Source organism: Zalophus californianus, chromosome 4 (assembly GCF_009762305.2).
Source record: "Zalophus californianus isolate mZalCal1 chromosome 4, mZalCal1.pri.v2, whole genome shotgun sequence".
In the NCBI taxonomy this organism is placed as follows: domain Eukaryota; kingdom Metazoa; phylum Chordata; class Mammalia; order Carnivora; family Otariidae; genus Zalophus; species Zalophus californianus.
In genome coordinates, this window is record NC_045598.1 from 43343942 (window position 1) to 43368913 (window position 24972).

The 24972-nt window shown below is 38.7% G+C and overlaps 2 protein-coding genes and 1 pseudogene across 11 annotated transcripts in view; 1 reads left to right on the forward strand and 2 right to left on the reverse strand.

The window, feature by feature from the left end:
• The window catches only part of TMEM59 (transmembrane protein 59), a 30754-nt gene extending 7057 nt beyond the window's left edge, over positions 1-23697 (reverse strand). The window contains exons 1-8 of one of the 6 annotated variants that reach the window (XM_027607623.2): positions 23241-23600; positions 19626-19658; positions 18504-18609; positions 16459-16553; positions 13864-14016; positions 12224-12305; positions 11326-11407; positions 7805-7913 (exon numbers count right to left, since the gene is read on the reverse strand). In XM_027607623.2, coding sequence (XP_027463424.1) covers positions 7805-7913; positions 11326-11407; positions 12224-12305; positions 13864-14016; positions 16459-16553; positions 18504-18609; positions 19626-19658; positions 23241-23429 — 849 coding nt within the window. In that variant the 5' untranslated portion in view covers positions 23430-23600. Of the gene's footprint in view, positions 1-7804; positions 7914-8736; positions 8822-11301; positions 11411-12223; positions 12306-13863; positions 14017-16452; positions 16554-18503; positions 18610-19625; positions 19659-23240 lie in introns of those variants that run through there. The other 5 variants (XM_027607621.2, XM_027607630.1, XM_027607628.2 and 2 more) reach the window with 5 other exon arrangements.
• LOC113930552 lies at positions 425-6317 on the reverse strand (annotated as a pseudogene).
• Positions 23698-23818: 121 nt separating the features above from the next.
• Positions 23819-24972, forward strand: part of TCEANC2 (transcription elongation factor A N-terminal and central domain containing 2) — a 33525-nt gene continuing 32371 nt past the window's right edge. The window contains exons 1-3 of one of the 5 annotated variants that reach the window (XM_027607639.2): positions 23821-23972; positions 24062-24162; positions 24582-24726. In XM_027607639.2, the coding sequence (XP_027463440.1) occupies positions 24625-24726 (102 nt within the window). In that variant the 5' untranslated portion in view covers positions 23821-23972; positions 24062-24162; positions 24582-24624. Of the gene's footprint in view, positions 23973-24061; positions 24163-24581; positions 24727-24972 lie in introns of all 5 variants that reach the window. The other 4 variants (XM_027607635.2, XM_027607633.2, XM_027607640.1 and 1 more) reach the window with 4 other exon arrangements.

A 24972-nucleotide genomic window follows, 5' to 3' on the forward strand; every position in this document is an offset into this window, starting at 1 on the left:
GTAATTAGAAAATTGCTTAAACTATTAACTGATTTATCTGAGAAGTGAAGAAAAAGACAATTTAGGTCACACATATTACTTCTAAAAGTTAAAAAATAAATTAGTAAATATGTATTTGGGCTTTAGGCCTGGCTCTGCCACTAACCAGTTACATGAGCTTGGGTACGCTGCTTAAATCTAAAACTCAGTTTCTTAACAGAATTTGGATTTAAAAACTGTGGCACTTATATTGTTTTCTGATTTTCTGACTTTTTTAGCAGACTTAACACTTCTGAACAGCAAGGTTCTTGGTCTTTTTTTTTTTTTTTAAGATTTTATTTATTTATTTGAGAGACAGAGAGAACGAGAGATAGAAAGCACGAGAGGGAAGAGGGTCAGAGGGAGAAGCAGACTCCCTGCTGAGCAGGAAGCCCGATGTGGGGACTCGATCCCAGGACTCCAGGATCATGACCTGAGCCGAAGGCAGTCGCTTAACCAACTGAGCCACCCAGGCGCCCCGGTCTTTTTTTTTTTTAAGACAAAGAAAATAATGCTTGTTACAATTTAAGACATATTCACCCTACTTCCTCAGTCTTGGAAGCCTTCATCATTTCATTTTGTTCCATCTTGATCATAATATTCTCAATTGTATCTCTAGTCCCTTGAACATAGCCGGGCACATAGTAAGTTATTCATAAATGTATGTGATTTACTAATGTCAATGTTATTAGGAATCTTCCAAAACCCTTCTTTTTTTTTTTTAAACTGCATCTTCTTTATTTCACATCTTTGATTTCCGAACAAAATAAACAAAAAGCCCACAACACACATCCAAACCCAATGTCAGATGTGGGAAAAGACAGCGCTCAAGGCCCTTGTATCCTGCCTTAGACAGAAAGACAGGAGGGGAAAAACCCACTTGGAATCAGCAGAGGGAACCAAGTGGGCCAGGGCCACTCAAGGCCACGGGGGAAGCCGTGGGGACACTATACAGAGGGCACAAGGTCTGCAGGTAGAAACTCCTAATCTACTTGTTCCATGAGAAAGGCATCCTCATCAGCCTCAAGGGGGAGGATCTCATCGGGAAGAGCAGCGCTGGGTTTCTGCGCTGTCATTTCATCCGTTTCAATGCCGAGCCCTTACTTGACCATGAAGTAGATAACTGCTGGAGTGGGTCTGGGGATCCTCAAGTGCGAAGCCAGAAGAGAGAAGTGTCGTTTCAAACACCAGCACCACCAAGTCCTTGATGACCCTGTCATTCTTGTCGGCCTCTGCCTTCTGCTGCAGTGTCTCCACAATGGGGTGGTCAGGGTTGAGCTCCAGGTGCTTTTTGATCATCCTACAGCCTGTTGCAGAGTTATCCCAAAGTGCCTGGGCTTTCCTGATCTGCTCCATGTTAGCTGTCCAAGTGTAGGTGCTAGTCACAATGCAGCAGGGGGAAGACCTAAGCCTATTGGAAACTGTCACCTTTTTTTTTTTAAAGATTTATTTATTTAAGAGAGAGAGAATCCTCAAGTAGACTCCCTGCTGAGCATGGAACTTTATGCAGGGCTCGATCTCAGGACCCTGAGATTATGACCTGAGGCGAAATCAGGAGTTGGACGCTTAACTGACTGAGCCACCCAGGTGCCCCAGAAATTGTCACCTTATCTAAGATTTCTTTCATGAATTTGCAGAGGTTCTCAAACTTGGCCTTGTTCTCCTCCACTTTCTTCTTCTCCTCTTCATTCTCAGGCAGCTCCACGCCCTCCTTGGTAACCAGGCTCTTCAAGGTAACCTTGAAGACCAGGCTCTTCACATCAAACTCCTTGAGCTGCTGCATGCAGTATACGTCAATAGGCTCGGTTATCTAAACTACCTCAAAGCCCTGCTTCTGCATTTACTCCACAAGAGCAGTTGACAACCTGCTCTTTGCTCTCACCAGTGATGTAACAGATGGACTTCTGGGTCTGCTTCATGTGAGAGACATATTCTGAAAGAGAAGTCCTCTCCTTTCTAGACTAGGAGGTGTGGTAATGCAGCAGCTCAGAAAGGAGTAGCCAATTAGTCAAGTCCTCATGGAGTCCAAGCTTTTAAATTTTTAGAGACTAGCTCATACAATCTCTTATATAGTTCTCCTTGTCTTCTGCCAGCTCAAAGAGCTCAAGGCACATGTTCACAGTATTTTTGCAAATGACCTTGGAGATTCTGCTCTGTTGCAGTGTTTCTTGGGCAATGTTCAGGGGCAGGTACTCAGAGTCAACCACAACCATGGATGAAGCTGAGATACTCAATTCATCACAGCTGTCCATGATCAACAGACAGCAGACTGAGTCTGATATTGTTCTTTTTATTCTTGTTCTCAGAAATCAAAAGGAGCCCAACAGGGAATGAACAGCAGTGCTCTAAACTCCAACTCACCTTCTAGAGATAAGTGCTTGATAACAAGTGGTCTTCCCAGTCAATGGTAGGACTCTTGGAGAACCCTCCATATTCCTCCTGGGTGATGTCATCAGAGTTTCTGGTCCAAAAGAGCCTGTCTTGTTCAGTTCTTCCTGATAAATACATTTCTCCTTAATCTTCTTTGTTCTCTTTTTGTTGTCCTTCCTATCATCCTCCTCATCTGAGCCCACATCTTCAGTCTTGGGTTTCTCATTATCTTTATCTTCTTTCTCACCTTTCTATTCCTCTGCCTCACTATCAGTGATTTCTTTCTCTTGTTCCTTCTCCAAATAAAGGGTGATGGGGTAACTGTGAGTGCTTCTTCACCACTTCTTTGACCAGCCTCTCCCAAGGATTCTGGTCTTCTTTAAGGTGGAGGACCACTTTGGTAGCCCAGCCCATGGGCTCATCATGGTCCACATATATAGTGAAGGAGCCCCCAGCAGAAGACTCCCAGGCACACTGCTCATCATCACTATGCTTTGTGATCACAGTCACTTTCTCTGCCACCATGGAGGCAGAATAACAGCCAACACCGAACTGTCCAATCACAGAGAGGTCTGCATCAGCCTAAAGAGGCTCCATAAATGCTTTAGTACCCAACTTGGCAATAGCTCCCAAATTATTTATGAGGTCAGCTTTGGTTATGTAAAGGCCAGTGTCCACCGGAGTCAGGGTGTATTCCTAGGGGTTGGGAATGTCAATTTTCAGTTTTTTAACACTGTCCAACTTAGAAGGGTCTGTCAGGCTCTGATAGAAAATCTTGTCCAAGCATTACTGATCAATTCCCAAAGGAAAATTTCCTTCTTGGAACAGAAGGTATTGATGACAAGAAACATGAACTGGGCAATTTCTGTCTGGAAGGCAAGTCTCCACCTCCTCCTCTCCATGGAGCACTTCTTCAGGCATCGTAAAGGAGAAGAGCTGTAAGCACCATAGACCAGGGTGGGCAGGGACTGCATAGGAGTGGCTCAAGAGAGCTAAAACCCTTTTTAACTGACCACATGAAATCAGAGGATCATGATCTTGACAAATAAGAAAAAAGGAAGCACACAGATGATGAGATAACACCAAGGAAGCATCTATATCACCACCTGTTGCAATAGCAAATTTCTGCCTGATCTCTAGGAAGAAATATCCAATACTGCTGCATCCTGTTCTCACATGTCAAGATTGACCTGCCCAACTAGGACCACTATGAATGACAACTCTTTATCTTAAACAGATAGCTCAACAAGAGAAAGTGTCATCCCATAAAGTTTTAAAAATGACATAAAAAAATGTGAAAAAGAAAAAAAAAGTAGAGAAATGAGAAGAAATCTTTATGAGTCAAGTCACTCAAAAATGACACTGCTTTAAGATCAACCAAAGAAATGACATTCTTTGCCAATTTTTTCTGGTCATTATAATCAAATGATATATGATGAGTACCTACTATGTGCAAAGCAGGCTAAAGATAAATTATTACAGAGCTTTCCTATATAAGAAAAACAAAGCTGCTCCTAAGTTTCTAAGATCACACTCCTGATCTTTATTACCACCATTTTAAACTTTGTAGTGACTGAAAAGGAAGCTTGTTCTATTTCATGTTTGAGCTCCCGGATACCAGGTCAGTACTGAAGAGACATACATCCTCTCAGCAGGCTTATGATTTCCTACAAACATACAGGATGATATATGTAAATAATATACCAAAATATAAATAACATTGCTCACACATGAATTATACTTGTAGAACTTAAAATGAAGTCTCATGTTACTATGGAAAGGGGTCAAAAATAATTTATGTTTCAATAATAAAATCAATGAAAAGGTTTTATGAAAGTGAAAAATAGTTGGCTTTTGGCCAAGAAAATTGCATAACTTTTGTAATGCTAAATTTTCAGCTATTTTTACAGTAAACAGGAAAAAATACCAGGGACAGAGTATTTATACTGCAATATGTTTTAAAACAAGAAACAAAATATTAGTATGTATCAAAAATTATTTATGCTCAAAAGAAATCCACTAAAATGGAAACACTACAGGGGCGACTGGGTGGCTCAGCTGGTTAAGCATCCGACTCTTAGTTTTGGCTCAGGTCATGATCTGTCGATTGTGGGATCAAGCCAGGTCATGATCTGTCGATTCTGGGATTGAGCCCTGTGTAGGGCTCTACGCTCAGAGTGGAGTCTACCTCAGATTCTCTCTCCCTCCCGTTCATTCTCTCTCTCTCAAATAAAATCTTTAAAAAAATAAAATGAAATGGAAACACTACAATAGTTTTGGATGATAAGTGATTTTTCTTTCTGCTTCTTTACATATACTTTACAAATTTCCACAGTAAGCATAAAGAATTTTTATAATGAAAAAGCAATAGTTAAACATTATTACCTAGGCAAAGGGGGTTTCACATAGAAAATAAAGCCTAAAAGCAGTGAATCTAAGAGGCTGTTTTCCATACATTTTTCCAGAAAATATATCTCCTTAGAAAAGTACAGGCCTTTTGAGGGTGTAGTCATAATTTTGATTGTTAAGGATACGTAGTAGAGTTCTAGAGAGGGGCAAGAAAGAAACATCCATATGGCAGATATCTAGGGGGAATATAACAGCTGCCAACAAGACTCCGTGTGTAGTGCTGATGCCTTAAGCTTTATGATCACAGGGGTCAAGGGGCATATGTGGGAACAGTGAGGTATTTCCCCAAAGAACTTGGAAAACAGGAGAGAATTTCTCACAGAATTAAAGCTATACAATCAAAACAAAATTTAGAGCAGTGACAAACATCTGAAAGGAGGAGAAGCTCAAGAGTCATCTGAAAGGGAGGGAAAGATCCCCAGGTCTGAAAGATGTAACCAAAGCCACAATGAGAAGAGGTCATTGCCATTAAGTCGCATAAGGAGATAAGAGAGGAAAATCCATCAGATGCCCATCTGAGAACTGTTTGCATAAGAGAGAATTTGAGGATTCTGGCTCAAAAACATGAACCATGTGGTCCAGGTGGTTATCTATCTTCCTAGTGGCAAACAGGGCACACAGAAGATCAGCTCCTGAATGAAACACAACATCAACTCTCCTATTTATGATTTCAAGCTAATTAAAGAAACTTCAGGGTACTGGCTTTGGAGTCAGATTACCTGGGTCCAAATTCTGATTCCGCCACTACTAGTAAGTGATACTGGGGCAATTATACACTCTTCTTTTGCAGTCTTCATATCTGGAAAACGTGGATAATAATAGGAGCCATCTCACAAGTTACTGAAAGGAATGAATGTGCTAACTCAGATAAAACATTGAGAACAGTGCTTGGGAGGAAGAGCTCGACATCAGTCAGTAGGCCTGGGGACCAGGATCCAGGCTGTGGTGGATTGATCAAGGTAAATTCCACCTGAGGCCAGCCATCCAGTCTTTCCTGACAATAACTGGACCAATCTCTATGGAATTTTTCTTTGACAAAGGGCACCCGGGGAGTAAGGAAAAGGAACTGTACTGATGATACAAAAAGGAAGGAACAAAGTAGCACAAGGTGGGTGGGGGTCAATAAGGATTTATCAGTAGGAGGATGTAGAGAGCATAGGGCAGCTCAAAACGAAGTAACAGGCAAAGGCATTCCTATGTAAGATAAGTAATTTCAGTTTTATCAGGAACAACAAAACGATTACAATACAGACATCAAAACTAAACAAGAACACAAATAAGTAATGCAGAAAGAGGATGTTATCTGTATATTCATATCATAAACAGATGAGTTCTACAGAAAACTACCTATTCTTTAATATTTCCACAATTCCAAGTTCTTCCCAATCCTGTCTAAGTTTATCCATTTGATTTCCTAATTTAAGTTCTTCTTACCAAGTCAATTCCTTGTAGTCCTTCCTTGATAGCTTTTTTTTTTTTTTTGTGAGAGAGAGAGAGAGAGAGAGAAAGAGAGCACAAGCATGGAGGGGGGTGGGGAAGAGCAGAGGAAAAGAGAAAATCTTAAGCAGGCTCCACACCCAGCATGGAGCCCGAAGTGGGGCTCGATCTCATGACCCCAAGATCATGACCTGAGCTGAAATCAAAGAGTTGGACGCTTAACTGACTAAGCCACCCAGGCGCCCCACCTGATAGCTTATTCTTGTCTGTAACTGGGGAAATTATACACTCTCCTCTCTCTCTGCTAATCCAAGCCTTACTACCCATTTTTCAAAATTTAGGTCAAGATCCTCATTATCCAAAGCCTTCCCTGATAATCTGAGCACACAGACTCTGCTTTCCTTAACATTTTATATATTTATTACTTGTGCCACCTTATCAGCCATAGGAAAGACAGTATATAGGAAAAAGACAGGAGTTCCAAGTCAAAAGACATGAGGTGAATTCCAGTTTCAATACTTTCACAGCTGTGCAAACCCAGGAAAGTTAGACCAGGACATCATAAGCCTATTTACTCATCTATAAAGTGAATAATAAAACCTGCTCTAGAGTATTGCTGGACATGGCAGATATATGAAAATATTTTGTAAATTTTAAAGAACTCTATAAATGTTAGTGACCAACATTATCCTGTTCGTTTCTAGCTGCTTATATCACATAGCATCTTAATAAAAAACACAAAATATAATATTATCATAATCATTACTCATATGTAAACCTTACTTTAAAAAGCTATCTTTATAGCCTACTAAGATAAGACTATTGTTTAAGCACCATGCTAGGCACATGGTAGTTATTACTGGATTCTATTTTAATTTCTCTCCTTTCTTCTTTTAGATGTTTTTCTATTACACTTTGGAGGCACAAGAAAACTAAAGTGTATTTCAGTTGGATTTGATGTCCATACACATTATTATCCTCTATTTAGTTACATAAATAACTTTCCTTTCTTGAAAGATAAGCTGCCTCACCAAATTATAGCCTTTTCCCAAAACAAAAATCCTTTACACAGTTAGGTTTCTTGGGCCAGTTAATTTTAATTACCAGAAGAAGTCACAAGAGTTTTCCATCTCTCTCAGGGTTAGATACCAGCACATATTAACTCAAAAATCAAATATTCCAGCCTTGCTGCTTCTAAAGCACCAATTACTCCTCAACATTTGTGGCAATTAAAATTTTAAGTAGTTCTACAAGTCTTTCTTCTTACAGATCATCTTAGAAACTGGTGCCAACAGGTTCTTTTTAGGCTCAGAAAACCAGGGGAGAGAGAGAGACCCCTTACTCAAACCAGCCAACTTACACGGCACTCCGGTAGTTAGTGTCACAGAAAACTGGGGACAGTGATTCTCGTGCTACAAACCTGCCATTTCCATGTGGGATTAAAACCACCTCATTTTCTCTCGTTCCATTAGTAGAGAGGCCTTGTTTTTCTAGTTAACAAACAAGCATTTAAAATGGTAAATCACATGGCTCAGCGTTCAAATGGCCAAAGGGCTTGGATTAAATTTACCTCAGAGGGAACATACTGCTCCACAGCCGTAGCGACGGTCGCACAACAGATCCAGAGCAACACCATCACCGAGAGGACAAGAGTCGTGGTTAAAATCCACCCAGAGTTACTAAAAAACAAGTCAGTCATGTTAAAATTTCATAATATAAAAAACAGATTCTTAATAATGAAAGACAATCAACCTTACACACTTAGTTTAATAATACAAATAAAACTTCATGGGTACTACCTTTAAAACTATTTTAAAAATGTACCCAGTGAAGGAAATATTATAATAGCTTTTATATTAGGGTCCTCCATTTCTCAAGTTTCTGGAATATGGCTATCACTTCTATAATTGAAAAAAATCAGATATACTGGCTTTTTGCTAAATATATAAAATTAAAGCAAATTACTGTCAAAGGTCTTTTTTAATTACTAAATGAGATAATGCAAATCAAAGTGTTCTATAAATTATATGCTGCTATTCATATGTCATACATTATTTTGCAAGGCACTATAGTGATACTTGCTTTCAGAAAACCCAGTATCTCAAAGATTTAAGGTATAGAACAGGTACATTATGAAATGATCATTTATTTTATAAAAAGATGCACAACAGGCTTCTAGAAGTTAGCTTCCCTAGAATACTTCCAATAATTAATTTGCCACAATTTACTTATATTTCAATTTACAAGAGCACATCTATTATGAGGCATTTTGTACCCATTATAGCATATATCTTAGTAAAGAGATAGTTGTTTTTTTCTTACATTTAAAATATGATAAATTCGGCCAGTTACAAGGATTAGCAACTGATGTTTTTCCCATAATTGACCTATTGTTTGCCAAACTATAGATTAAGAGTCAAAAAATAGGAAAAAGTCAAGCTATTTTTAAATATTTAATAATCCAGTTCTAAAAAACTGTGATAATTCCTGTAGGTAGTCTGATTTTCACATCTGTGCTCATCTAATACTGCCTGATAAAATGTCTATACTTACCACCATAACCCATTCACTTGATGGTTTGCCAACACTTGAACATGCTAAGGAAAAGGTATGCACAGTCATTGTCTCCCAGCAAAAGAGGTGGACATTGGAAAATGCACTGCATCTAAAAGCAGGGAACGCCTATATGATGTTTTGTTTTAAGTATTCCAATTCAGAAAGATAACAGAGTAAAAACTATTTTTAATGAAAAAATACCCACTTTACATATTCCAGCCCTAACCCGAGTACTAAGGAATTTCCTTCCATGAAATAAGAAGGATTTATTTGATATCTGGATTCCAATAACAACTTAAGCCAGAAAACTGGGGCTCATTTTAGAGTCCATCTGCTTCTTCCACTTCCACAAAAAAACAATCCTACAGATTCTCAACTATCTCCATTATGTCTTGTTCCCCTTGTCCATCACCCTAGTTCATAACTGCTTGCAGGATTTACCAAGCTCTCCAACCTGATCTTCTATCCTTCACATAGACGCCTCTTCCCAATACTTAGATTTGATTACTTTCCTGCTCCTATCTAGTTCCTGTCTACCCAGTTTGGTCTCTGATTCTCCTGACTCTCCATACATATTAATATACTTTATATATTTAGTAGGAAGCCAGCATAGCTGAAAAAAAAATTAAAGAAATCTGTTACAACTAGCAAAAATCTCTGCTCATTATTTAAGACTTATTTCTATGTCCTCTGTCAATCCTCCCTTTGAAGGTATACTCCTTGTACTATGTATATGAGAGGTATGTATGATATATAGCAATCATCATTGCTTGTTCATTGTTTGCACGTTTGTCTCTACCATGCTAGACCTGGGAACTCCACAGAGGCAGAGACTGAACATCTTTCTTTAGGTCCCAAGTCCCTGAAACAGTTCCTGGCACATAACAGACTCTCCAAAAAGAAATGGCAAGTGAAAAAATGAGTTCACCTCAATTTCCATTCTGGAAGCTAAGGGTACCTCCAACAAGAGCTAGGCAGTACAATAAAAAGCACTGCAGTTAAGAGTCAAAAGACCAGATCCCATTGACTGGCTAGGTGATCTTGCATGCCATCATGAAACACTCATGACCCTCTAGGAAACAGACACCTATGGCAGAACAGGATGAGTAGAAGTTGCAGAATTAAAAAAAGCTAGGTTTGAACTTTAACATAGTGGATACATAATCTTAGGGGTGGGTAATTCACCTCTGACCCACCTACTTATCACAGGGTACTGTTCTAAGAGTCAAATGAGCTCACTGAAGGGAAAAAGCATTGAGAAAAAAAGTTATTTTTTATTAAAATGTAGAATACTATTATAATTCATGTTTGTGCACAGAAACTTCTAGGCATTAAAGCTCTAGTTAAAAAGTTATTTCCTGAATTAAACATTTACCAAATTACTTTTAAAATGTTAGATTTAAAAGAACATAAAATATAATGACAAAATGCTAAAGGGTATAAGTCACCAGTAAGCTGCCAGGTAGGACAGTATTGAGAATAAACTGTGACTTAAGATTAAGTGATTACTTAGGTTTCATAAGACCATCAAACTGCAACAAAAATCCTAAATATCAGAGAGAGAAAAATTATGCCCATATTCTGCCAAGGTCAAAAGCAGGTTTAGAAATGAAAGGAAGGGAAAATTTAAAGTTAAATCCTCATTTTTCTTACCCAGTCTTTAAAGCCTTTGTTTGGTAAAAGGAATTAATTTTTAGGTGCCAAAATAACCCTGCTGATACCTGACAAAACCTGTCAAGAAACTATTTTATTGGAAGAAATTATAGGAAGCAGGCAGTTTGGACTACCGTAATGTTACACTTGAGACAGAACAGCCCACTACAGTATACACACTGTGAGGGCAAGCATTTGTTTACCACTTCTACTCAAATGCTTGGCCTGGTATCTGACACAGTAGATAATTACAGTAAGTGCTATGGGCCACTGCCTTTCTCTTTCTTCTTTTTTTGCAGGGGGGCGCTATAGGAGGAGAGCTCATATCAGAACTTTTTGGAGGAGGAGAAGCATACATATTTTAATAAAGCGCCCCTCACTCTCAGAAGGCTTGATATTGATATCCTGCGTGCCCACTTTCCCCTGCCATCTTTAAGGTTTCTTGGCATAGAGTTGACACTCCTTAGCATAGAATACAAAGCTCTCCTTAATCTATACCCCTTATCTACTCTCCCTAGCCTCACGTGCTGTCATGTAGATAAAAACAAAAATCCAACCCCAAACCATTCAGACATACTTTAAAGCTTAATTTAAATGTCTGGAGAAGCACAAATCTTAACATAAATCAGGGAATCTTAACAAGAACAAGAATGCTTCTGTATCGTGAAAAAAACTACCTGCTTGGGTTTTATTACAGTAGTATGTGTATTACCTTTTAAACAAACTAAAATATCCAAAGTACAAGTTGGTAGGAAAAAGGTAAACAATTTTTTTTAAATTTTTGAGCAGCTAATATAATTTTAAAATAATAAAAAGGAATGCATCTGTCTGATACAAGCCAGATTTTATCACCGATACATATAAATAAACAGGAATACATACAGAGACAGACATCTTAAAAAGCCATCACTTTCTCCATCTTCAAGATAGTTCCTATGTGTTTGTGAACTTCTCATTTGCAGATCTGCTGAAATAACAAGGTACAATTTATGATATCCTATATCCCAAAAGCTAGTCTCAAAACTACTCCTAGATATATAGACTGTACAGATACCCAGTTGCTTTTATAAGTGTAATCTGATACACTGATAAGGAATGCAAGTTCCTCTGGCATGTTAAAAACCAAATGAATATTCTACCACATTATGGATTTCCTATTTTATTTTCAAATTCTTGTTGACATTGCTTTCTGTTTAATTATATTCTGTTTAATTCTATCTAATTACAAGATAATTAGAAAGTTAATTAAATCAGTATCTAAAATAAGGTACAAACTAGTACATTTTAAAAGGTAAGCTCAGCTTTAGGTTGATGTTTTACATTCCAGAAGTTAAAATTTATTTCTAGCATGGAAATAAAAATAGAACAAGAACTCACACTTTTGGTATAGTTTCACTATTCGGTTAGCGTATCAGAAATATCAGAATACTTCTTTAGTTCATAGTCAAAATATCCTTCAAAGCAAGCTACATGTCTTTAGAATATTGATTCTCAAAGTGTGATCCCCTAACCAACAGTATCAACAAAATCTGGGAACTTGTTAGAAATACAAATTCTCAGGTCCTATCCTAGGTCTAGTAAATTGGAAACTTTGGAAGTAGGGATCAGAAATCTGTTTTAACAAGCTCTCCAGATCCTAATGCACTCTAAAGTTTGAGAACCACCGTTTAGAAATTATTTGTTCACTTTATTTTAGTGTAAGAACAATCATACAACCAATTCCAGACCACAACCAGATTTGCTAATGTTGTTATCCCAAGCTACTGGAAATAAAACTTACAGGACATTTTGCTTAGCGACGATTCTTTCAAATTTGTAGGCTCCTGCTCCAACTGTGGTGCATACTGGATTTCTGGCTTAGACTAAAATGATAATGAAAGCAATTAAGCCATTTCTACTTCTTACACTTTTCTCAGTAACAAGTTCTATAACACATCATCTGTATAAACACTCAAATTGAGAAAAAGTAACAGAAGTTTGGTATAAAAAATAAAACACATTAGCCACAATATATTTTAATTGCACTTCCTAAACATCAGATCCAGTGCCTTGCAAAGAAACAGACAGATTTCTGGCATCATCAAGTATTTAGTCAGTTTAACTTTCTGACAACATTAAAAATAAATTAAAAAGCAGGGACAAATTACAACAGACTGCATTAAATATCATACCCTGCAAAAATGAATTCTAATTCTAGTTGATCAAGAATAACTTAGTGGACTGCCAAAATTTTGGGCTAAACATCTATTATCTCTATTTTTCTCATCTGAAACATTCCATTTTTCCCTAAGTATGAGTAATTCATACATTATAGCTAAATACTCCATGCTCTACATCCTCCATATAGCACAGATCCTCTGGAGCAGGGGTTTCTCCCGTCTAGTTACACAGAAGTTAATACAAAGAGAGAAACAAAGCTCATTTCACATCTAATCAGGAATGAATGAGGGCTCCACTCTGAGATTCAACTTAAGCTTTAAGCTAATTAGCTTTAGGACATAGAAATTACTCACGTATTTAAAGAGAAAAAATTCCTTCTGTGTTTTACTTATTACCACATTATGTATAGACGACCTAAGACTCAGGATAGTGCCACATACTAGCCTTACAGTGAGCCATTCTATTAGCAATAATAATTAAAAGGTTTACTTTAATTATTACCTGAGAGAAAGTGCCACAACATAGTTTGTGGTACATTTGAGGAATTTAACTACCAAATTAAAAGGAAGATAGCATGGTAGGGTGGGATATAAGCCTGGGAATGAAAATAACCTGAGTCTGAAGCCCAATTCTGTTACTTACTGGCAGGGTGACCTTAAAAAGTTAGACTCTCGGTTTCCTTATCAATGAAATAGGGATAATACAACCTCATGAAGGTGTTTAAAGATTTGAGATAACACATGTGAATGCCTAGTACATAAGAATCTTCAAGAAAAGCAGTTATTATCATCACATCACATGGTCAATAATGAGGTAGGAGAAGTTACTTCTCTAGGAGGCAATATGCTTCTTCAATAAGCTCTTACAAGAGTTATGAAGAAAAGCACTACAAAAAACAAAAAATTATGTCATACTGCTCTTCTTCAATATCCATATGTGATATATATATTCATACCATTATTTATATTCAAAGTATATTCATTACTCTTATTTCTCATATCTAGAGGTTTCATTTTATCAATTTAACCACTATAAAATTTAGAAGACTCAGAGTTCTTGTTAGAAGGACCAGTGGGCTTGAGATAGGCTTCTGATGGGCAGAGGGAAGTCTCACTGTGTCTTGATGCCCAATGTTTAATGTAGGCCAAATCAGGAATTATTACTTGATGATGTATATGGCTCTATGCCAAGACACTCATTTAAGACATGTACACTTACTATTGTTGGTATTTAGATGAATTTATGAAGTACAGTTATTACCTGGAATATAACTATTTTTCCATCATCAGCTTGAAGATAAAAAGTCCATGAAGAGGTTATGAAGCTCTGAGCAGAGTCCATCATGTCACTCCAGAATGACCTTACCAGAGTTAGAGGGAAGAGTAGATGCATTTTTGGCATCAGGGACATGAGCTTTAAAAAAAAAAGGTAAATCATGAGAAATCTATTATTTTTATATATGTATATTTGAGAGCAAACTTAATCAAGATTCCCCAAATCTAGGGACAGGGAATAAAAAGTTAAGTGATTCTACCATAATAACTAGCATTAAACTCCTAGTTTCCTATGCAGATGAACTGTGATAAAGTTTAAGATCCCGGGCTACTTTAATTTGCCACCAAACACACATATAAACTACTATTACCTCTATCAGAGTAACAGGCTTTTGAATCAGACCCAAAATTGTGAAGAATCTTAAGATTTGATTAAATAAGGATTAGCAAGGTCTCAAGAGGTAGAAGGGGGAAGGACAAATTCTACCATTCTCATCTTTAACGCTTTTATGTAAATACATCATGCTATAATGAACATCAGTGGAAAAGGGGAAGGGAAAAAAGTCAACCAAAAGAATATATGCATAAAATGTGAGACATCTGATAGCAGGGCAGGGTGAGGGGAATACCTATGGGCTGAATATATATAGTAAACTACCGATTTTAACATTAATGGGTACCATGTCCCCCAAATTCTGACTTTTTCACTGATTTAGCAGCAGCATGCCCCTCTAGAGCACAAGTATGGGATACCATTTGCTGCACTCTAGGGATGGCTTTGGTTCTACTATATTTCAAAAGAGAGGCATTATGGAGTAAGAGATCAGTTTGTAGAATCAAAAGATCTATATTCATGATCCAATTTTCCCACTAATAGCTGTGAAATTTTTCATTGATTAATTCAGCAAACAAGTATTCACTGAGATTATAAATTTTAGCAGATCAGGGACCATGTGTATTTTATTCATCAACATATACCTGTGCTTAAACTGTGTAATCTATATAGGACAGAGGTTAAAAACAGGGTAATACGTGTGGTATGGAGAAAGGCATCTAACCCAAACCAAGATGTGAAGGGGTTAAGAAGGCTTCACAAAAGAAATGATACCTGCCCTGAATCAAGGGGATTCAACAGAAGGATGGGGAGTAGAAGGAACAAAACCATGAATTAACTCATCATATAAAAATTAAGAACAACTCAGTATGTATACAACTAAGAGAAAAAAATGGCTCTTAAAAATTAGAAAACATGTTTAACATTACTCATAGTAAGACCAACACAAATTTAAAATATATTAAAAGTGATACGTTGTCGGGATTTGGGGAAGAAGGAAAGAAGTGGGTATGGGATTTCTTTTTGGGGTGATAAGAATGCTTGGAATTAGATAGTGATGATGGTTGCACAACTTTGTGAACATACTAACAACTACTGAATTGAATACTTCACAAGGGTGAATTTTATAGTATGTGAATTATATCTCAATTTTAAAAACTGGTACAAATTCCACAGAGGGCAATTTTGCTCTACTTCTCAAAATTAAAATACAGATACCTCTTGCTAAGCAATTCTACTATGATTTTATTCTATAGATGTAAATGTGCAAAGTATGCAACATCACTTATAAGTGAAAAAGATTAGAAACAACCAACATGTCCAAATAAGAGATTGCTTAAATAAATTATGATACACCCACACAATGGATTGTACAATGAAAAACAGAATAAGTAGACATTCTTTATGTATACTTGTATTTTAAAAAAGAAGGAATATATATATATCCTTGTACATGCATAAAATATGTCTGTGTTGGTAACCCTGGCTACATTTAAGAGGAAAACTGAACGGCTAGGAGATACAGGGGTAGGAGATTTTTCACTACATATTCTTTTTACCTTCTGAGTTCTATACCATGTAGCTGTACTTTCTATGCAAAAGTTAATAAAATTAATAAACTTTATCCAGTATGTTTGGAGTATAAAGTATGAGGGGTAGGGAAAAGAGATGGCCTAAGAGAGGTAATCAGGAGCCAGGCCACGATAAGCAGTTTGGACTTAACCCGGTACATAATTGGGGGGGAGGGGGTCCTGAAGCATATATAAGACAGGAGAATGACATGATAAGATTTCCATTTAGAAAATAAATATCTGAACACATACTAAAGGATGGACTAGAAGGGGGTGAAGTGGAAAAATAGTTTGCAAGTTTAGTAATACAGATGAGAAAGGAATGACGATCTAAGTTAAGGCAATGGCAGTTGGGGTGAAGAAAAATGACTCTCAACTATCTGCTTCTCTGAGCCTCAGTTTTTCCATATGCAAAATGGGGATAAAAATAAATTCATCACTGGACCGAGAGAAAAAAAACGAAAGAGATTATGGATATGAATGTAACTTTTAACAGTAAAGCATTATACAAAAGTAATTATGCAATTGACTTTTCTATTTGCAAACATATAATTTGTTTGCTGAAAACTAATTATAAAATATAACACTAAAACAGTATCTAGTGGGCGATAAACATTTCAATACAAGTCAGTGCAATTTAAGCAGGCAATTCTGAAAGGCAGTATTTGTTTCATACTTGTTCTTGTCTCAGTTCAGCGAATGGCAGCTGATTCTGGCAACCAAGATGGCAAGCATATTGCTCATCAGATTGGGAATATGCTTCTGTACATGCTGTAAGAGAAAAACAGTCAAATTACAAAGAAAAAGAAAAAGAGACGAAGGAAAGGAGAAAAAGGGAAGGAAAGAAAAAGGGGAAGGATAGAAAAGAAGGGATTTGGTGTTTTATAAAAAAAATTTTACTTAAAAAGCATTTCATCAATATGAATTTTCAAAATTTGATAATAGTAGCAAATGTATTATCTTAATAAACCCCATATCTTCTACCTCCCACACGTCAGATGTTTCCAGTATAAATCTACTGATTACACACTCAGGCTCAGGCTAGATGATGACATTCATAATAAGGGGATCCTCACCGCTAAGGTTTGCAAAGTGGAAAAAACATGGTCTGGCATCCTGAAGTTTTGGCTCTATACACATTTGGCTGTGTATGTGTCCTGGGCCATGCTGTTTAACCTCTCTAATTGTTGATTTCTATATGCTTAAAATGGAAATGCCATACTTCATGGAGTTGAACAATGTATTTTAGTGATTTACACAAATGTGTGACATTACGTTAAGAATTGGATCACTCTGCTGAGACTCAAGGGTATTCCCATGGCAAAGAAAAATAAAACAATCAGTTTAACACCCTAAATTCAGAGAAACTGAACTTAGAAAATGTTCTACAGCAGGATTCCAAAGTTGAGATGGGTACACACCTTCTTCATTTAGTTCACTAGAGCTAGTTCTTTCTTGTGATATATAACACTTTACCACTGTAACAATTCTATTTTTCTTTCCGACCCAGTCACGTATTTGTAATATACTTCTCAAAGGTGCTAGATAATAAATTGAACAGCATTATGCACATATACAGATGGCCAGTTAGGAGACTGAGCCATAAAAAATAAGGTCATGAAATCAAGGAGACTAGACAGGAATCATGGCATAGTGATGTGGAAAAAGGTACCTCCTGCTACACTGAATAAACAGTATAATGTAATGAATGGAGAAAATTCCATTATAGTTTCTTTGAAAAGTTAAATGTCAATTTTGTCTTGATTACAGGGTTCTTTTATTAACCACATCTCTTTCAGCAAAAGGTAAGAACAGTGATTTAAGAGATGACAGATTCTGGTTACTTCTTTTATCAGCATAACCCACAAAGAATACACTATTGAATAGTGAGTCAAAGGCCTGATTCAGTGAAAAAAAACTTGAGCTAAATCAACTGGCCTATGATTGAAAAGCTTAGGAAAATTATACTATCCATTGAAAAGGTAGTGATGAATTATGAGAAGGGTAATTACTACTGCATTTAAACTGAATGCTTGGTTACACAAAGGTGTCCTATCCACAGTACAAAATCAACACTGTCTCAACAAACAGGAGTAGCCCCCACTTTTCAGGAGCTCATACCTATTTTTGCTAACCAAAAGAAATCCAAAGAGGATTCATGCTTTTATGAAAAAGAAAGCGAAAACGAAGTTCAGCATTTGTTTTGCAGCGAGCCATTACAGAGGCAGCACGCGCTCTCGAGCAGCAAGAGAGGCGCCGCCAAGCTCCTCCCTGGGGAACGCTGCTCCGCATCCAGCCACCAGAGCTTTGGACTGTGTCTGTGAGCATCTGTGTTTTATCTTGATTTTTGTTGTGCCTCTTCGCAAGATGTGTTCTAAGATATCAGAAAGGCCTAGGAGAGGTTATTTTTGGGGCCTGAGAGCACTCAAAAATTTTTCCATGTAAATTAATGGTAATTGCTTCTTTGCTTTATGCCATTTTGGCTCAGGAAAGGTTTCAAAGGAATGCTCTACTTTCCTATAGAGGGGAAACCTAGAGATGAAATTGATAGTCCATGAAATTTCTGGCAGCAGCTGATAACACTCAAACCTCATAATAATTAAAATACACTAGAAATCAGTTTAAACAATATGCTTGTCATTTTCTGAGGAAAACATGTAAGGAGCATAACACAACCCCCCAAAAACCACAATGTTATACACTGTTAGCATAGCATCTTACCAGATTCACATTCCATTTTGGTCCGATTTAAATCAATTCCATCATCCACAAATTGACAAATTGAAAACAGCCTGCAACCTCTCTGACATGCGTACAACTCCTCTTCCTAGGGAGTTCAAGAAGAAGGAGGATTACCAAAAAAAAAAAAAAAAAAAAAAACAGTATTTTTCCCTCAGGGGGAAAAAAGGTCAAAAAGAAAACAAAGTTAGTAGGGTTTATTATAACTTTTAGAAAGAAAGAAATATGATAGGAGCCAGGTAATACCCAAGACCTCTGCCATGTAAAGAGGTTTAGTTTCTTATTTTAAAAGTGATACCCAAGAAAGAAGCCTAGTGGGTAAAAACAAAAACAAAAACAAACAAGCAAAAAAAAACTATACCCTTTTCCCATATTCCAAGGTTACATTTTGTTGGAAAAATTTGAAAATAAAAATAACAGTGACATAATTAGAACCTTTAACAGAGGTAGAAATGAATAAGCAAGTATCTTAGGATGAATGGCATACCTCTGCCACATAAATATTTATACAAATCATCAGGCTTCTCAGGAAAAAAATGACTAGCTTCACATGGCAAACAGTGCCATAAAGGCCCCCACAAAGTGAGGCATACATCTATAAAAACGCTTACATGAAAGGCGCTTTTAAACTTGGCTTACTTTAACTAAAAACACAAACAAGACCAAGTGTGGCGTATGGGAAAGGCCTCTGGAATCAGCCAGACCTGGATTAAAATCGTTCAGGTGAGTGACGCTGCACATTACTTTACCAATCTAAATCTCAGTTTTCTTATCAGAAAAGCAGATAATAGCTATAAATTATCTCCAAACCTCTCAATAATGCTGTAACATAGCTATTCCTGGTATAGTGCCTGGGACACAGATGGTGCTCAATAAATGGTAGTAGTGTTAATCACAATAATATATTTTTTTAAAACAGAAAACAATAGTTACAGGCATCATTGTCTATCTAAGGGAGCTCAGGATAGGGTCGATTCTTCATTATGGGGAAATGTTAACTGCTTAATAAGACCAATAACAATGTCTTCAACAGGTTTTTGTTAGATGAAGTACATACAGTATTGGACACAAACCAGTACACTTGGGGGAGCCCCCTCAACTTACTGTGTGATCCACTGTGTACAAATTGGCGGGCACCTAATAAGGAAGCAAACAGCATGTGCATATACCAGTTAGCAATCAATGGAAGAGAAAAGTATGCATTTCTTTCCAGCAGAAGGATTAGTAAGATGTATGCAGCAGCAACACCCATTTAGAAGAGATGGCTGCAGCCTGACATTAAACAAGTGTTACATATAATTTTGAAGCTAGAGTGTTTTTGGACCTCAGTTCTAGTTGCATTTATTGTTAAGGTGAAACTGAAAGAATTTTAACAATTAAGATAAATTTCATACCTGAGTAGCTTTTGCAGCTTTGTAAAACAGTGGAAGAATTCTCTTATGTATTTGGAGCATCACATATCTCCTTATACCGCACAGAGGAAGCTTGAGCTCGTTAATATGAGCTATATTGCATGCCATTTCGTTTTCAGGTAGGTTTTCTTTTCTTAAACCAAGCCAATAAAGCCCTCCAGTCTCGTTATCAAAAGAGAGTACGGCATGCTGCAAAGAGCCTAGGTCCAGGAATCAGTCCTGCTTTGAAGCTCAGCCCCACCACTTGTTCTGTACAACCTTGGGCAAGTGACAATCTCTCTCAGTCTCAGTTTCCTTGGTTGTAAGATGGGGACAATACTCTTATGTCAATCTTGACTATGATGAGGATTATACATTTTATGTCCACAATATCATGAATATTATGCTATAAGAGCTAATAAATCGGCATAGTAATAATATATTTAATGAGCACCCACAAAGTACCAGACACCACGCTAACACTTAAGGTATTATACAATGTCCAGCACAGAGTAGGGGCTCAATTGGTAGCCATTAAGAATCATATCCTTATTCCAACTAAGTGTTTCATGTACTAGATAATATTATTATCCTAAGTATTTCCTGCTCTATGTATCTCAAATGAGTGGCAAGCTTATCTGAAATGTATCTCCTCTGATTTAGAGCACAAGGAAATGGTGCTTCCCACCAAATTGAATGCCAGCTAAATAATCAGAAGGGACCTCAATGATACTATTTATAGAATATATGCATTTTCTTTCCCAGAGCTAAGTCAAGCTAACTATTCTCATTATTCAGCACCAATGATACTATTTATAGAATATATGCATTTTCTTTCCCAGAGGAAGTCAAGCTAACTATTCTCATTATTCAGCACCATTATTCAGATACTATATGTACCAAACTGGTTTTATGTGCTAAGAGTGCCACATACATTATCTTTAATCCTCACACCAGCTCTGTAAGGTGTGAGGCGTTTTTTTTTTTTTTTTTACAGTTGACAAAATGAAGTCGCGAGAAGTTAAGCAATCAGCAAAGATACACATAGAGTAAAAGTGGAGCTGGGAATGGAACTCAGGCTTGTACGGTTCTAGAGCCCACTCCTTAAAAATGACCAGGTTGGCTCTAATTAGCTTTGCTGTTAACATAACATACGTCTCTTGTATTTGAATCCAGACAAATTATGCAACTGCATTTTTGAGGAAAGTTAAATGGTAACTATACTGGAATTTTAAAATAACTACTTACAAACAGATATTCTACTTTCTTGCAACAAATAATTAATTCGAAAAAGTCATTAAAATGAGATTTCTATCTTCCAGTTGCAAATACCAGACTGAAAGGCTATGTGAGCTTCTTAATTCATCTAATTTCCTGTAACACACAATGCTTTTTCCTGAACTGCAAAGCACAGTAATTCAGAGGGCCAACAGAAATCAGTGAAATAAGTAAATTAAATATTTTTCATATAACTTTATTAATAGAAGGCAGCACACTGTAGCCAGTTTTAGGACTGAATTCCTACCACTTCACTACTTCTTAGCTATGTGACCTTAGGCAAGTCACTTAACCTTTCAGAGCCTCAACTGTAAAATCCTACTTTGCATGGTTATGACAATTAGGGATAATGGGTATAAATCTCCCATCAAACTAACAAAGAGTAGACAGTTAATAAATTTTAAGTCCCTCTAACATACAGGGAACCAAATGACTGAGTTCCTGGTGAGAACAGCTTTAATAAATAAGCAAAAATGACTTACAGACATCACATCAATTGTTAAAAACTGTTAAATAGTGGATGTTATAAAAGTACTTGAAATTTCCAGAAACATTTAGAGTAGTTAGTTATTTTCCCAGCATTCTGGGTCATACTACAAGTTTGCTAGGAAAATCTCAAAAAAGGAAAAAAACACAGGAAAACACTAAAAGAATACAAAATAAGTCTCCATTCAATGCCAGGCCAAATAAATCTTAGTGAGTTTCCTTATACCTTCTTAATGACAACAGGTTTATAAGTAGAGAAGAAAGTAATGTGTTTAGGGGGGCAGTACACATTGATTTAAACCTGGAAGTCAGAATCTCTCATTTCTCCTAATTGCTAAATTGGTGTCTGACTGAAAATTTTAGGATAATCAATCTCCCACACTTTTTCTTGAAAATTGATAAACCCCATGCAACATAAAATCCTGCAGTAAACAGACATATGGGAAGTGAAAGCATTTAGAGCTTTTCATTTCAAAGACCTGAAAGCATTTGCCAATAAGGAACATCCTAAAGTTCACTGGCCCTCTCCTCGTGGTCACCTCGTAGTCTGAGAGAGCAAAGAGGGCTAGCCACACGGTTAAGCCAACAGCACAGAGGAGATGAAAGGAATACAAGGAGAAAAAAACCAGTAACAACAGCAAAAGCTCTTACGAAAAAAGCCAGTGGGGGGAAGGGCGCATATATCCAAATTATATATGGGAAAGGGTGGGAAGTCACTGTTGAGTAAACAGAGTTCTTAAGTTGGAAAAAAAAAACACACAAAAAACTTGAGAAGCAGAATGGAATTAAAGGAAAGGCATCAACCGCAGGCGGACGAGAAGTGAAAGCAAGGTCACTCCCCTCGGTAAACTGGGACCCCGACCCCCCCAGGGGCGGTCTCATTTCTGTACCTGCGCCACGAATTCCCTCTGTCTTCTACACTCTACACTGAACGGTAAGTTCTCTGAATGCAGAAACCTAATTGCTTTTTTTCTAAGCCCCCTCAAGCCCTAGTGGCAGTCTCGCACACAGTAAGTCAACACAGGCGGAAAGCCCTTCCTCTGCGTCTCTCAACTCCTAGGGCTGACTTAATATATTTCATACCAAGGTGGAATTGTCTGCTTGTCTGACTCCCAGAACATACTGTGAGCTCCCGGCCCAGAGAGGCGCTCAGTAAACATGGGTTATGAACTAACCTTTTGTGGGCTTGCATATCTGCTCCTGCCCCCCACCATCCCTTAAGCTCCTTGAAAGTGAAGACCCTGCATTAATCATCCATGTCCTCCTCCCCATCGGAGTGCTCGTCTCCCCTGCCGCCCAGCTAACTGCCAGGGGAAAGGGGTCATGTCTTGCTCATCTCTGCGTCCCCAGCCTATTATAGGGTGGATGCAGCACAAACTTCCGGTAATTACAGCAGGAGATGGGTGCGGGTAGAATTAGGGAAGAAAACAGGAGCTACACAGGTGGGAGACAGCGGTTGTAGGGTGTAGATTCGACACCCAGTTTCCCAAGCCGACACAAGTGCGAGAGAGCGGAGAGATCGGCTGCCAGGGGAGGGTCGTAGCCCGGTTCGGACGGGCCCTACCTTGGGGTAGGTATGCAAGGGGAAGGTCAACTGACAGGCCCGGTGACAAGACGCCGTATCACCCAAGATCGAGTCAAACGCTTCAGCCGAAGCGGTCCCCGAGCCTCCGGCCAGGGCCATGGTCAGCAGCAGCAGCGGCGGGAGCCCCAGCTGGGCCCTGACCCAGCGGCTCCCCTTCGGCGCCGCCATTTTGTTTCCCTCTGTCACCGTAGCTCAGCTTGTTGCTGTTTTCTTTTCAGTGTTTCCTCCGCCTTCCGGGGCCAGCCCCTTCCCCGCCCCTCAAGCCGCCGCTTCCGCCTCCGCCGTCTCCTCAGCTCCGCCCTGACCCGCCCAAAACTGCCGCCTCCCGCCCCACCTCCCGGTCTACGAACTTCTAGGTTGGCAAGAAGAGATGGATCCAATCATCGCGAGTGTTAGAGCGAACAGGCCTTCCCTGATTCCTTCCCTCCGCGGGGCACGCTGGGGCATGTAGTTCACTGCGACCGGCGGCACACGGTGGGGCCGGGAAAGTCGGTCTTGGAGAACTACAGTCGCCCTGGGCGCGCCTCACCCGCTCCTTTGCAGTGCATGCTGGGGAATGTGGTTTGCGGAGGTTCCGAGGCGCTCTGAGGTCCGAGAAACCACCGTCCAGTAAGGAAGCGTCAATATAATTCTGACCCCGGCGGCCCAGGCGTGGGTCCTCAGAGGGTGTGCTCTGGAAGGGTCCAGCTGCTGACCGGACTGCTTTTCATGGTGGGTCTCACGTCAGACCGTTGTTAGTTTCCCCTTCCTGAGTCCTGCGTGCTGAGGGTAGAGGAAGATGGTGTTTTCTCTTTGCGCAGTGATCCAGGGCGCGACAGTTCGTGGTGGGGTCCTCGGACCACCGAGCAGTTCCTGGAGATGGCTGCTTGTTGTGAAGATCCGCTGAGATCTGGAGGTGGTGGTTGGTTGCTCGTTTCTAGGGGGACCTTTGGGATTGTGATTATGGTGGGGTGGTTGTTAATATTGAGCCTCATGGAACCCAGTGGAACTAAACCCTGCCTCAACCTCACCTAAGTTGAAAAAGGCTTTTAGAAGTCACCGGGTTCAATGCCTGGCCCAATATTGGAATCCCCTGCACAGCGTGCACTTCTGAAAGTTGGGCACCTCCTAACCCAGGAATTACACCGATCATGTATAACAGTTTCAGTTCTTAGGAAGATGTTTCTTTTCCAAGACGAAATTTTCTTTCCTGTAAATTCTACCCAACAGTCCTCATAATTCAGGAATGCTTCCAGAATAGAAGTCCATTGTGTCACTTTAGGGAGAACACATCACAGCAGTTGTTATGACGTTTTAGAATCTTCCCTCTTTCTTGAGCAGAAAGCGCTGCAAGCACGTGAAGGTAGCTGGCAGTCCTCTAGCAATGGATAAATTCGTCATTCGAAGGCCTAGAATCCAAAATAGTCCTCAGAAGAAAGATCCTGGTGGAAAGATTTACAAGCAGGCCACGATTGAATCTCTGAAGGTGAGAGGGAGAGGGGATCTGGGGCTAGAGAAAATGTGGAAATGGACTGTGGTAGCAAGGCGGTGCGGAGTTCTACTGTGGAAGACCTATGAATTCTTTCTTGCTGTGCTTTCTCCCCAGAGTGTTCCGGACCACTCCTAATTTGTTTCCTCCCTCCTCTGTACAGACTTTCATTTATCAATTCCCACATGCACTTTTGTTACTCTTCTGATTACTTTGGCTTATGGTATGTTTTGCTGGCTGAGA